General features: G+C 43.6%; 1 protein-coding gene across 1 annotated transcript; it reads left to right on the forward strand.

The window, feature by feature from the left end:
* Positions 1 to 6,847: 6,847 nt before the first annotated feature.
* LOC128735757 (uncharacterized) lies at positions 6,848 to 12,649 on the forward strand. Its single transcript, XM_053830246.1, has one exon. It carries the CDS (start codon positions 6,848 to 6,850, stop codon positions 12,647 to 12,649), a length of 5,802 nt encoding a protein of 1,933 aa, XP_053686221.1.
* The last annotated feature ends 1,334 nt before the right edge of the window (positions 12,650 to 13,983 follow it).

The raw sequence follows: 13,983 nt of genomic DNA on the forward strand, positions 1-13,983 counted from the left end.
TGTTTCAACAGAATTCATGACTACATTATAATTAATCGGTGGATTATGCAATAATTTTCCTCGATAAATGCTCTCGCCGTTCATTAATGTTCCTGCGGAAGATAAAAATACGATCAGCTGCAAAAATCGATACAGTCGATACTTTCAGGTCAGCTAAATTTATTATCAACATCAATAATCGAACCTGCACTCTCGTTCGATTCAATCAACGGCGTTTTGCCTTGTCTTGGTTTTTATGCAATTAGGCTCATGCATGAAAAGGATTCAGCGCACATTTTTCGCCAAATTTCGCTCGCGAAACACGACCCGCAACCGAGACCAATCTTATTGCCGATAATTTCAGGTGGAAAACAATCAGACACATCGTAAATGTCATAAATTGCCTAATTAGAGGTCTTGTAGTGGATGTTCGCTGCGCTGCATCAGTTTAGGAACGCCCTTTTTTCGTATTTGCTAGTTGAGTTTAATCTGTTGCAATGTTTTGGGTTGGCCTTATAACTTCCAAGAATAATTTATGGAGAAAACATCAGCAGACAGACGATCAGTAGCTTTCGATTTTGTTATGATATGATGTTAGACAGTGAGAAACTGAAAATGTAATTTACAAGGTAAACGAAATGACTTAATTTCATCCAAACATGACTTAATCGGCAGCTGCGAAAGATTGCTTCTAGTGAGTACCTGAATGGAGCATAAAAGACATACAATTTGTATAATTTACGAATTAGCGGCGCGGTAAAGTGAGCTGCAAGTGCAAGGTGGAAGCCGTATAATCTTTATTGAAAAACAATGGCCTTATAGAAGAGTTGATTGGCAGCAAAGTACGACTTCATAAAGACTCTTCTTAGAAGTTAGACTACCAGAAATCGTTATTAGAGTTTTTGCCGGATACCCTCTGCTACGGTACTTACTTGCGGTGACTAATGGATCCATAAAAAATGATCGCTAAAAGTGGTATATAAGCATCACATTTGTGTATCACGGCTGTTATCAAAGCAGACTGCGTGTTTGCGACTCGAGAAATTACTCCAAGTCGCTTCAGGTAAGCTACCACTTTCTAATCATATATAGGCACTGCTATTAATCGATCGCAAATGCGTCTGATCCCCAGAAGCCAGCCGTAGGCAATCGTTGCGCACGGTGTCACGAAGCTAGGCGGTGGCTGGTATGATTGCGATTAGCATACCAATGCAAAGACCAGCAGCCTGCCACCAACATCGGTCGCTGTTGCCCTCCTATTTTATTCCGTTGATATCCCAGGAGGTAGAGCCCTCTGCGCCTGTGGCCAGACATCCTTTCGGTTTCATTTCATCGCTTACTGCCCTTCGCGATGTTCGAGTAATGTAATGTGTGCAGATGGGAAAACGGCTTAGAGAATACAGTTTCCCACGTTATAATTAGTTATAACGTGGTGTCGCTCCACAACCTCAACTCAAGCACTTCATGTTACTGGGAGTTGTCGCATATCGTTGTTGTTGATACGCGCAGCAGACAGAAGCGGAAAGAAGCGCATAGGTAATGTGGGCAGCGAGTAAATTAAATCAATTTTATTCCCATTTCGATAATCACAATAATGATTGTGGACAAGCTTTGCATGCATGGATTAACCATCCCGACCGGCCGGATGGTTTCAAATCGGTTGATAAGCGATTCAAATTATTGCCTCGCGAAACTTTCTCAAGATGATCTTGAAATGCATGAGCTTCCCGCTTTCGACCATTTTCTAATCCTTGCCAATGCCAGGTGGTAAGGCTAAATTAATTAGTGTTGTGATTACAAGTATAACACTAATTACTTGTCTGTGCTGCGAGCGTTTCATACATTAAATGTGTTGCATAGCGTATTCTCAGCTCCATTTCCTATTATTGATAGCTATTGATAGATTGAAGGTAAATTGAAATAGTTACAAAGGAAATTTATTTTTCATAAAACGACTCCAAATTCAAATTAAAAAAAATGCCCACATACCTAATTTCTCAAAGATATCATAGTCGTATCTAGCCAAAGTGCAGTGTATGCTGCACTTATTTGTTATCACGAGAATATCGTACTGTAAAAGTCTCTACAGTACGCAAAAAGTTATTGTTACCTAAGAAAAACTCGATAGCACTATCATGTGGATGTGTTATCCACATATCTACCTATGTCAAGGGAATATTCTCTTTATTCATTAGGGTTAAGCATGCATGGAGTTTCGGCCATGGCTTTTTTTCTCTTTCGTCGGGCATCCTGGCCACGAGCCCAGCCCACCGCAACCTACCACATTGCATACTACCCTCATCATCTATATATAAAAGTGAGCGTGAGTATGTTTGTATGTTCCACCATGACTCCAGAACGCCTTGACCGATCTCCACCAAATTTGGCACACATATTCCTTAATATAAGGGAATCAGCATTGGGAAGGCGGTTTCGTAATAGGGGGGAGGATGGGCGTATACGCCACACTCCATTTTTTATTTTGCCACCAGGGATAAATCGCAGAATTTTACGCTCAAAACCCCCAAGTACTCGTCGATCAGCTTTCTTTAGCGTACATGATTCATGCCCGTAGAGGGTCACCGGAAGGATTAGTGTTCTGTAGAGCACCAGTTTTATGTTATTTGGCACACTGCGGGGCTTCAGTTGACTACGTAATCCGTAGGAAGCCCGATTCGCAGCTGCAATTGGTCGTTTTACTTCGCAGCTTGCATCGTTGTCACATGCCAGGAGTGTACCAAGGTATATGAATTCCTTCACTATTTCATATTGTTCCCCATCCTGCTCGGCATCAACACCATTGACCCAATGTCCCATGTTCACTGCCAGCAACCATGTACTTGCCTTGACGGTATCAATAGTAAGACCCAATCTCGCTTCTTTCCATTCAAAAGGTCTAAAGGCTTCTTCCACAACAACACTACGGTTGATTCCGATGATATCAACGGCACCCGTAAAATCAAAATCATGTGAGATTTCGTGATGGTAGTCCCGTTCCTTCACGTTTGCTCTTCGTATTGCACCTTCAAAAACAATGTGTAATAGCAGGTTAGAGAGTGCATTCTCTTGATTCAGTATATCCCACCTCACGAAAGCGGCTGTGGTCTCACCCGCTATACTGACGCATGTTTTTGACCCATCCAGCTTCGCACAAATCAGCGTAAAAGTAGTTTTGTAGGAGAACCATGTACTAGCACTATCTGCCACAACTCATTACGTGACTGAATCGTACACCGCTTTAAAGTCCACAAGCAGATGATGAGTTTGCAAGTTGAACTGCCATAACTTGTCTAATAGTTGACGCAGGGTAAATATCTGATCCGTCGTGAAGCGATCCTCACGAAAACCAGCTTGGTACCCGCCTAAAAAGGACTCCGCTAACGGTCCCCATCTACAGAACAGGATACGAGGGAGCACTTTATACGTAGAATTGAGCAATGTAATGTCCCGATAGCTTTTACACTCGAGTCGATTTTAGAACTTCAGCTGGAATGCCGTCCTTCCCAGCAGTCTTACCGTTTTTTACAATTCACTGATTGTCTTCTTAATCTATACTGTGTTGGTAGCTGCACAGCGCTCATAATTTTTATCCTATAGCGTCTGGAAGTGCTCTTTCTACTTGGCTTTCTACCGCCAAGCAACACCAACCAACTTAGCAACGAAAACTAATAATGAAATGATGTGCTGAAAACTGTCGTGAATTTATAAAAAATGTTCAACTTTGGAAATTGCAGGAGTTGCTTGCAAAATTGAATCTTTCAATGAAAACTATACAAAAGGCACATCCTTTGTGATTCGAATGTTATGCAAACCATAAAAATCTATTCAGAATTGGCTGAGCTATGCGCGTTCAAAATCTATCACTTTTTCGTGTCACGATTATCTTTGCTTTCCTAGCATACCACTCTATAAAAAGTAAGACGTAGTTCTACGTCAAAAGATCTACCTAGTCTGTATCAAGGGTACCAAGCGCACGTTGTTGGTCAGCAGCTGTACTGGCAATGCTCGAAAAGCAAACTGCTTTCCAACTATCCAATATGGTTCCGTTCTGTTCGAATATGTTTTGCTTTGTTTCCTGAGCTGCAAACGTCAAGGCACGAAAACTGATATACAGTAGTCACATCGCGTGTAGTTACGGCACGTTACAGTGTTGTTGTCTCTGCTTGTAAAGTTGAGAAATCGCGTAGAATATGACTCTAAAGAAGATTTCCACTAAATTTTCATAGGCGGGATCTAATTTACTCTTCTTTATTATGCGCACGTTTGTCTGTAGCTGCAATGGTAATGATCAAGCTGAACTCGGTCGGTGCTGGTAACAATCCTGGTTACCTTAGCATATGTTCTGAAAATGACAAAAATAAGACACACCATAACATTTAGTAATTTTTCCATAGTGTGCAATTGCAAATCAATAGTTTTGTTTATTGAAGTCGCTGCCAAGGAAATTTTCCGATCGATTTGAGTAAAGATTTTAAAAATCGATTAGCAAATCGCAGAGTTATAAGCGCTCGAAACCTAACCACCTTTCATGACGGTCACATTTCTAGGTTTTTTGGAATAACCCCCTTGCCGGAAGACGTATTCCTACGTCAAAAAATCTCAACCATGCTACATTGTGTAACCCATAGTCGTTTTATTACGTAGTCCTATTTTGATTCATTGGTTAATACAGTTCCCACGGTGGAAAACTTTTATCCAACACCGCCAGCATGCTATCGATTTATCTGTTCACGATAAGCGCCTTGCAAAGCCGCCAACGGATGTTGAATTGTTGCGCAGAGATGACCGGTAATTAGTAGCTGTTATTGCCCTGCACTGTGGCGTTTTTGCTGCGAGCATGCTGAGCTTCATGTGACACACCACGCCGCAGATTACATTAAACTTTTCTACGTTGATTTGCGTTTAGAATTCCAGTTTCGCAAGTAACTAGACGAGGCTTGTTTTTACACACTGAGCGAAGCTCTACCCATTTTACTTGCCATAATTTATAATAAAATGTAATAAACGTTAATGAGCAAATTCAGTCAAACTAAGGCATGATATTCTTGTTGGTCTCCTTGATTATTATTACATTACATTGCAATGCATTGATCGTTTCGATTTTTACACGCGGAATTAAATTCGAAATTCGTTTTTGAAGAAATGGACATGTTACCAATAATTTGTATTTCCGAAAATTAAAAGAAAAAGAAAATGCGATTGAGTAAATACCGTAGTGTGCTGGTTGTCTTCGTCTACGTTTCCGTGATAGTGAAGGAAAAATAGCATTACAACAAAGATTACAAGTAACTTTGAGTCTCTTCGTGAGATTGCCGCCAGCAAAAAAACTACAAGGTATACAGCCCTAAGGGTTGTACGAAAGGGTGACGTAGGTCTATATCAGATCATTAGATCAAAGACTAATGTAAACTGCATTTCTGGCATAAGTATGTTTATAAGAATATGTGAGTGCCATTGTTTAAGTGAATCTTTAAAAGAGAAGAGCAAAATATTCAGTTTCAATTCTTCATTTAATGCAATGGTGCCTTTGAAAATACGTGGACGGGGGTTCATAAGTACAACGCCTGCAACCATTGAGACATAGAAATTTCATTTAAAAATCACTTGTGTGCATCATAAAGGTTGAAATGGTAATGAATTATCCTCCTACCACAGGGTTGAGTGAGGGGTCTCAAAGCATCATAAAATAAATAAATTCAAAATAAATTCATGCCTCCAAAAAAACCCCACACGCCAAATTTGGTGCCATTTGCTTGATTAGTTCTCGAGTTATGAAGCAATTTGTATTTCATTCGCATGGGATCTCCCCTTCTCAAAGAAAGCAAAGGTTCGAATCTACCATAGAAAAAATACCCCCCCCCCCCCCTGTTAAAAGACGGATGGGTCTCAATATACAATAGAAAAATTTCGTGCCTTCCAAAACCCCCACATGCCAAATTTGGTTTCATTTGCTTGATTAATTCTAGAATTACGAGGAAATTTGTATTTCATTTGTATGGGAGCCCCCTTCTTAGAAGAAGAAGGGGTCTCAGTACACCATAGAAAAACATCTTACCTCCAAAACCCCCCGTGTTACGACATAGCATATATAGCAACACTGCCAACATAGCGGTTGACGTTTATGTTTGGCAGAATAGAAAAAGAGTTGCAGGTAAATAAATAGAAAAAAAAACACCATTGTAGAAAGTGCTCCATATTGTAGTTCAACAGCTTAATCCCAATTAATCTAAGAAAAATTCTCTGTAAAGTGCAAAATATTAGCAGGATTGCGAAATAGCTTCTGCCAAGTGCTAGAGAAATTAGAAAAAAAGTGATTAGAGTGGTAAGAAATGAGATAGTGAATGAGTGTAAACCTAAGGATGTAAACAATATATATTTAACTTACCTGCAGATACAGCGATCATTGAAATTTACCTGGAATACTTACCTGTTAAAACAATACTAACCGTAGTTCCCAAAAATCCTGTAAGTAACCTGAAACAAAACGAAAATTTATACTTACCAGATTAAATTTCCTAATAGCATTTGCAACCGCAGAAGTCAGAAGTAGGGTAGCTCACCCCAAGTTGTCCCTAGTCACAAATAAATTGCCGAACCGTAAGTTGAAATAAATATTTAAGTGAAGGGAAATAAACAAACTGATGTGCATTGATAGGTAAACTGAGATCAGCGTAGGATAGGTTGAAGGTCTAAACGGTTATCAGTGAAACCACTTCTTGTAAGTAATCAGTAATTATTCTCTAAATTTATTCTAACGAAAATATATATTATTTAGTTTGAGCATTACCGAAAACTAATCGGTTGCTACAAAAAACTGGTTCATATCCGAACATTCTCAAAAAGAAGTGGCTAAAACCGGTCATAAGAGATGTCGGACGAAACCCGTGATGCGCCTTCTGCTCCTAGAGCTGCAACGGAGAGGGAGTTTCTTGATTTGACAACAACCCCGTGCGGGGTTTGTGGCCCGTCAACGCGTGACGAGCAAATGATTAGTTGTGACGGTTGTGCGGAATGGTTCCATTCCCGTTGTGTTGGAGTCGCGGAAGATTCGGTTCCGGAAAAGTGGTACTGCCAAAATAGAGCTTGCCAGCAGGAGTACCAGAAGCAGCAAAAGGACGCCAAAAGGCAGGCTCGCGGTAAAAAGGCCGCCGATGAGTCTGACAAACCCAGTGACACTTTACGCGAGGGCACCTCCGCCACCGAACAGAGAATGAAGGAGCTGGAGGAGCAGCGAAAGCGACAGGAAGAAGAGTTGGAGGCGGAAATGCAGCTGAAGAAGATGGAAAGAAGAATGCAACGCGACATTGAGAGAAAAAGGTTGGAGATGGAGATCAGACTGCGGGAAGAAGAAGAAGAAGAAAAGAGAGCTCTGCGTGAAGAGATACTACAGAAGAAGAAGTTACAGATCGAGCGAATGAAAGCCAGTCAGCGATCGTTCGAGCAGCAAGTGGCCGATCTCGATAGAGAATTGGAAGACCTTTCTGTAATCAAAAACCCGAAGGCGGCCGCGAAACAGCCACAAAGGGTCGTTTCGATCGGAAGCAAAAACGAAGCGCTGAAGCAGGATCAGGCGAACGCCAACAAGTTGGCTAGCGAAAGAGACGCAGAAGAGGAGCTCGATCACGATGAGTTCGATGAGGATTCGAAGTGCACCCAGCACACCAATCCGTTTAGTGGCGGCGATTCGCCGCAAAATTGTACGAAAGTAGGTGATGTCAGCCAAAATAGGCTGAGTCAAGAACAAGTTGGCCCTACACGAACACAGCTAGTGGCGAGAAAAGGTTTACCGACCAAGCTTCCGAAGTTTTCGGGCCAACCTAGGCAGTGGCCATTGTTTTATGCAACTTACAAAGCATCGAACGATGCCTGTGGCTACATGAACCACGAAAATTTGGTTAGGCTGCAGGAGTGTTTGGAAGGTAGAGCATTGGAACTGGTGGCTGGTCAGCTGCTTCTCCCCGAGTCAGTTCCAAGAGTTATCGAAAAGCTACGGCGGCATTATGGGCGTCCGGAGCAACTGCTTCAAGAGTTCTTGGACCAAGTCAATGAGCTAGAACCACCAAAACCAGACAACTTAAAAAGTTTTATACCGTTTGGGAACATGGTGGAGCAGCTCTGTGAGCATTTGGAAGCTGCAGGGCTTCGGCAACACCTTGTAAATCCGTTGCTTATTAAGAGTCTTGTCACAAAAATACCGGACCGCGAAAAGCGAGAGTGGGTACACTACCAAAGAAGAAATGCTGGTGGAGAACCTACACTACGAACTCTAACCGATTTTCTAATGGAGATAGTCGACGATGCCTGCGATGCGGATGTCGACGTGCAGGATATGCGGAGTTACCAATGCAAAGGTGCTCCACAGTCCAGAATGAAGAAATCGAAAGGTAAAGGTGTGCTGCTCAGCCACAGTGAAGCCAGCAGTTCGGGTGCTATTCCGACGGCACAAAGGGAGTTGAAGCCTTGCAAAGTATGCCAGAGTACAGGACACCGCCTGCGACACTGCGATCGCTTTGGGAGAATGCCGTATAGTGAACGATTGAGGATAGTTACCCGCGAGAAACTTTGCAATGTGTGCCTGAACGAGCATGGCGGTCAGTGTAAATTCCGAATACGCTGCAACATTGGCGATTGTAGAGCGCGTCACAATCCGCTAATGCACCCCGTTGGAAGCGCGGTAGGGATGAGCGCGCATATTCGCAGTGATTCGACCGTAATATTCCGGATAGTTCCTGTAAAGCTGTACTGTGGCGAAAAGACGGTAACGGTGCTTGCCTTCCTGGATGAAGGTGCCTCGGTCACGCTGGTAGAGAAGAAGCTAGCGGATCGGTTAGGTGTGGTTGGCGTCCAAGAGAGACTGACGATAAAGTGGACAGCCGATGTCAAACGCGAGGAAAAGGATTCGCGGCGGATGAATTTGTGGGCATCAGGTGTCGGTGAGAGCGCAAACAAGCTGCTGTTACATGGTGTCCGGACTGTTAGTAAGCTCGTGCTGCCTCGTCAGAAGTTGAACTCTAAGGAACTTGCCGCACAATATGACCATATGCGAGGATTGCCGATCGAGTCTTATGATGGTCAACCAGAACTACTCATCGGGTTAAACAATATTCACTCCTTCGCGCCGTTGGAAGCAAAGGCAGGCACACCCGTGGAACCGATCGCTGTTCGATGCAAACTCGGGTGGACGGTGTATGGGTCTAGACATTCTGCAACTGGTGCAGCTGGTGGTTATCTCGGCTTCCACCAAGGAATTTCCAACGAAGACTTACACGAATTGCTCAAAAGTCACTACGCACTGGAAGAGTCGGTGATAGTAGTCCCCCAAGAAACAGCTGAGGAGAGACGAGCACGAGAAATACTCGAGCAAACTACAAAACGGGTTGGCGACCGTTTTGAAACTGGATTGCTATGGAAGACAGATGATCATTGGTTCCCTGACAGTTTTCCCATGGCCCAGCGAAGGATGAAGCAACTGGAGAAGCGATTGGAAAAAAATCCCGAGCTGCATGAAAACGTGTGCAGGCAAATCGACGAGTACCAGTTGAAAGGCTACGCGCATGTTGCTACTGCGGAGGAGTTGAACGGAACAGAAGCAGGAAAGTCCTGGTACCTTCCACTTAACGTCGTGCAGAACCCGAAAAAGCCCGGGAAAGTGCGCCTTGTGTGGGATGCGGCAGCTACTGTGCAGGGAGTGTCTTTAAATTCACAGCTGTTAAAAGGTCCGGATATGCTGGTTCCTTTAGTGAAGGTTATGGTCGGATTTCGCGAACGACGGATCGCTTTCGGTGGTGACCTGAAAGAAATGTTTCACCAGCTTAAAATACGTACAGAAGATAGGCAAGCACAGCGGTTTGTGTTCAGGAAGCACGCGAACATGAAACCAAGCGTTTACGTCATGGACGTAGCGACATTTGGGTCGACAAGCTCCCCTTGTTCGGCCCAATTCGTGAAAAACAAGAACGCGGAAGATTTCGCCGCTCAGTATCCAAGAGCAGCTACGGCGATTATAAACCGCCATTATGTCGACGATTATTTCGACAGTGTCGATCATGCAGCTGAAGCAGTGCAGTTGGCCAAGGAGGTGCGCTTCGTTCATTCGAAGGCGGGTTTCGAAATCCGCAACTGGGTATCGAATTCGTTGGACGTATTGAAGGGTGTGGGCGAAGAGAAACCGTTGTCGCCGGTACATTTTAACCAAGATAAACACACTTCCGAGGAGCGCGTCTTAGGAGTGATTTGGGATCCGATGTTGGACGAATTTGCTTTCTCGACGAAGCACCGTGTGGAAGTTTTACCGTACCTGTTTGAAGAGAAAAGACCAACAAAAAGACTCGTCGCTAGCTGTGTGATGGGATTTTTTGACCCACTCGGGCTGCTCTCCCCGTTCACAATCCATGGAAAGATAATCATCCAGCATTTATGGCGCTCTAAATGTGACTGGGATCAAGAAATCGATGTCAGGTGCTGGAATTTGTGGAAACGTTGGACTGGTTTGTTACCGGCAGTCGAGGCTATTCGGATTCCACGTTGCTATCTCGGCAAAGCATTGACCGCTGAAGTGGATTCATTGGAAGTCCACATATTCACTGATGCAAGCGAGCACGTTTACGGCTGCGTGGCATACTTGCGCGCCGTCGTCAAGGGAACAGTGCAATGCAGCTTGATAATGTCCAGGGTAAAAGTTGCACCGTTGAAACGCCAGTCAATTCCTCGCCTGGAGCTGATGGCCGCGTTATTGGGGGCCCGCATGTGCCAAAACGTTTTAAGTCTGCACTCTTACAAGATCCTGCGCACCGTGTTTTGGACTGATTCTCGCACCGTATGCAGTTGGCTACACTCTGACCAACACAAATTTAAGCAATTTGTTGCTTTTCGAGTCGGAGAAATATGGGAGTTAACGCAAACGAAGGACTGGCGTTGGATACCGACAAAACTCAACATAGCAGATGTGCTGACAAAATGGGGTGATGGTCCGCCGTTGCAAAGTGACGGAGAATGGTTCAAAGGCCCAGAGTTTTTGTACCGACCACAAAGCGAGTGGCCGACAGATGAAATTGTATTCGACGAAACGGACGAAGAAGCTAGAGGTGTGGTGCTCTTCCACGAAGTGATAGACGCTACGGTTATATCCCGATGGACAAAATTGCTTCGGGTGAAGGCATATGTAGTGCGGTTTGTTGCCAATTGTCGACGAAAAGTGAAGGGTGAACCGATGGTGACCACGCCGGCTACAGTTAAACAGAAGAGGTTAACCAATCGAATGATAAACTATGTCACGGTTCAAGTTCCTCTTACAAAGGAAGAACTCCAGCAGGCAGAAACGATTATGTGGCGACAGGTGCAGTGGGACAGCTTTCCTGATGAAATGAGTGCCCTCACTAAAAACTTGAACCGCCAAACGGGCGAGCCTTTGGAGCTGATCAAAAAGTTCAGTCCGATATACAAGAGCTCGCCAGTGCTTGACGATGAGGGCGTGCTGCGAATGGAAGGAAGACTAGCAGAAGCAGTTCCGGAATCCTTTGACAGGAAATATCCCATTATTCTGTCACGTACACACGGGATTACGAAGAAGCTCATTCAGCATTACCACGAAGAATTCGGGCACGGAAATTCAGAGACCGTGTTTAATGAAATGCGACAGCGGTTCCATATTCCGAAACTACATTCAGCAGTACAACAAGTGGTACGAAATTGCGTTTGGTGTAAGGTGAATAAGTGTTCTCCAAGTTTTCCTAGAATGGCTCCGTTGCCAGTTGAACGTGTAACCGCTCATAAAAGGCCCTTTGATTCTGTGGGTATTGACTATCTTGGTCCACTGGAGATAACGATTGGTCGGCGAAGAGAGAAACGTTGGGTGGCGGTATTTACTTGCCTGACAATTCGGGCGGTGCACCTGGAGGTTGTGCATAGCCTCAGCACTGTATCGTGTCGGATGGCAATTAGTCGTTTCCAGAGTAAATTTGGCAAGCCAACGCACATTTTCTCGGACAACGCTACGTGCTTTAGGGGAGCAAATAACGAAATAGTGAAGATGAAGAGGATCAATCAAGAGTGCGCAGAAGAACTCACCAGTCCTGTTACCGCCTGGCACTTCAATCCTCCCGGTACGCCGCACATGGGCGGGATCTGGGAAAGGATGGTGCGTTCTGTGAAGGAAGCAATGCGTGCGTTGATGGATGGTCGGAAATTGACGGAGGAGGTACTAGTAACAGTACTAGCAAAAGCAGCGGATATGATCAACAGACGTCCGTTGACATACTTACCGCAAACTGCAGAGGAAACAGCGGCACTGACACCGAACCATTTCTTACGGGGGACGGTGACCAGCGCTGACGTCGAAGAGGATAGCCAAGTTACGAGCTCAGGAGATGCACTCCGGAACGGGTACCAGCGCTCGCAGTATCTCGCCGACAAGATGTGGGAGAGATGGAGCAGGGAATACCTACCTACGATCAACCAGCGTACGAAGTGGTTCGACGAGCAAAAACCGCTAGAGAAGGGCGATTTGGTGTTTGTTATCGACGGTAAGAACCGGAAGTGTTGGAAAAGGGGTATCATCGAAGCAACAGTAAAAGGTGCCGATGGACGTGTTAGACAGGCGGACGTGAGGACCTCTGATGGCAGCGTACAGAGACGTGGTGCGGTGAATTTAGCGATACTAGAGATTCAGTAAATCCGGAAGTGCCGGATGTTACGGGCGGGGGTGTTACGACATAGCATATATAGCAACACTGCCAACATAGCGGTTGACGTTTATGTTTGGCAGAATAGAAAAAGAGTTGCAGGTAAATAAATAGAAAAAAAATCACCATTGTAGAAAGTGCTCCATATTGTAGTTCAACAGCTTAATCCCAATTAATCTAAGAAAAATTCTCTGTAAAGTGCAAAATATTAGCAGGATTGCGAAATAGCTTCTGCCAAGTGCTAGAGAAATTAGAAAAAAAGTGATTAGAGTGGTAAGAAATGAGATAGTGAATGAGTGTAAACCTAAGGATGTAAACAATATATATTTAACTTACCTGCAGATACAGCGATCATTGAAATTTACCTGGAATACTTACCTGTTAAAACAATACTAACCGTAGTTCCCAAAAATCCTGTAAGTAACCTGAAACAAAACGAAAATTTATACTTACCAGATTAAATTTCCTAATAGCATTTGCAACCGCAGAAGTCAGAAGTAGGGTAGCTCACCCCAAGTTGTCCCTAGTCACAAATAAATTGCCGAACCGTAAGTTGAAATAAATATTTAAGTGAAGGGAAATAAACAAACTGATGTGCATTGATAGGTAAACTGAGATCAGCGTAGGATAGGGAGAAGGTCTAAACGGTTATCAGTGAAACCACTTCTTGTAAGTAATCAGTAATTATTCTCTAAATTTATTCTAACGAAAATATATATTATTTAGTTTGAGCATTACCGAAAACTAATCGGTTGCTACAAAAAACTGGTTCATATCCGAACACCCCGTAAGCTAATTTTGGTTCCATTTGCTCGAATAGTTCTCGAGTTATGAGGAAATTTGAATATTATTTGCATGGGCCTTAATTTACCATAGAAAAAAATCTTGTTTTCTGCATCCCCTACATTCCAAATTTGGTTCGATTTGCTTGATTAGTTTTAGAGTTTTGAGGAAATTTGTATTTCATTTGTACGGGACCCGCCGCCCCCTCTCCCCTCTTAGAAGGAGAAGAGGTCTCAGTACACCGTAGAAAATTAATCCTACCTTCTGAAACCCCCACATTCCAAATTTGGTTCCATTTATTGAATAGTTCTCGAGTTTTGAGGAAATTTGTGTTTCATTTGTATTGGAGCCCCCCCTCTTACACCCCCCTTAAAATTGCTCTCTTACCCCCCTATTGCTGGTCATTTTATCTATCCAACGATATTTAAATTGTTCAGTTTCGTTCAGTAGTTTAGTAGTTATTAGCATTTAAAATCTTTCATTCAAACGTTACACTTCTATTTTCGTTTTCACAAAGTGCTACCCAGTCCCAGTATAGTAA

This window comes from Sabethes cyaneus, chromosome 2 (assembly GCF_943734655.1).
Source record: "Sabethes cyaneus chromosome 2, idSabCyanKW18_F2, whole genome shotgun sequence".
Lineage (NCBI taxonomy): Eukaryota > Metazoa > Arthropoda > Insecta > Diptera > Culicidae > Sabethes > Sabethes cyaneus.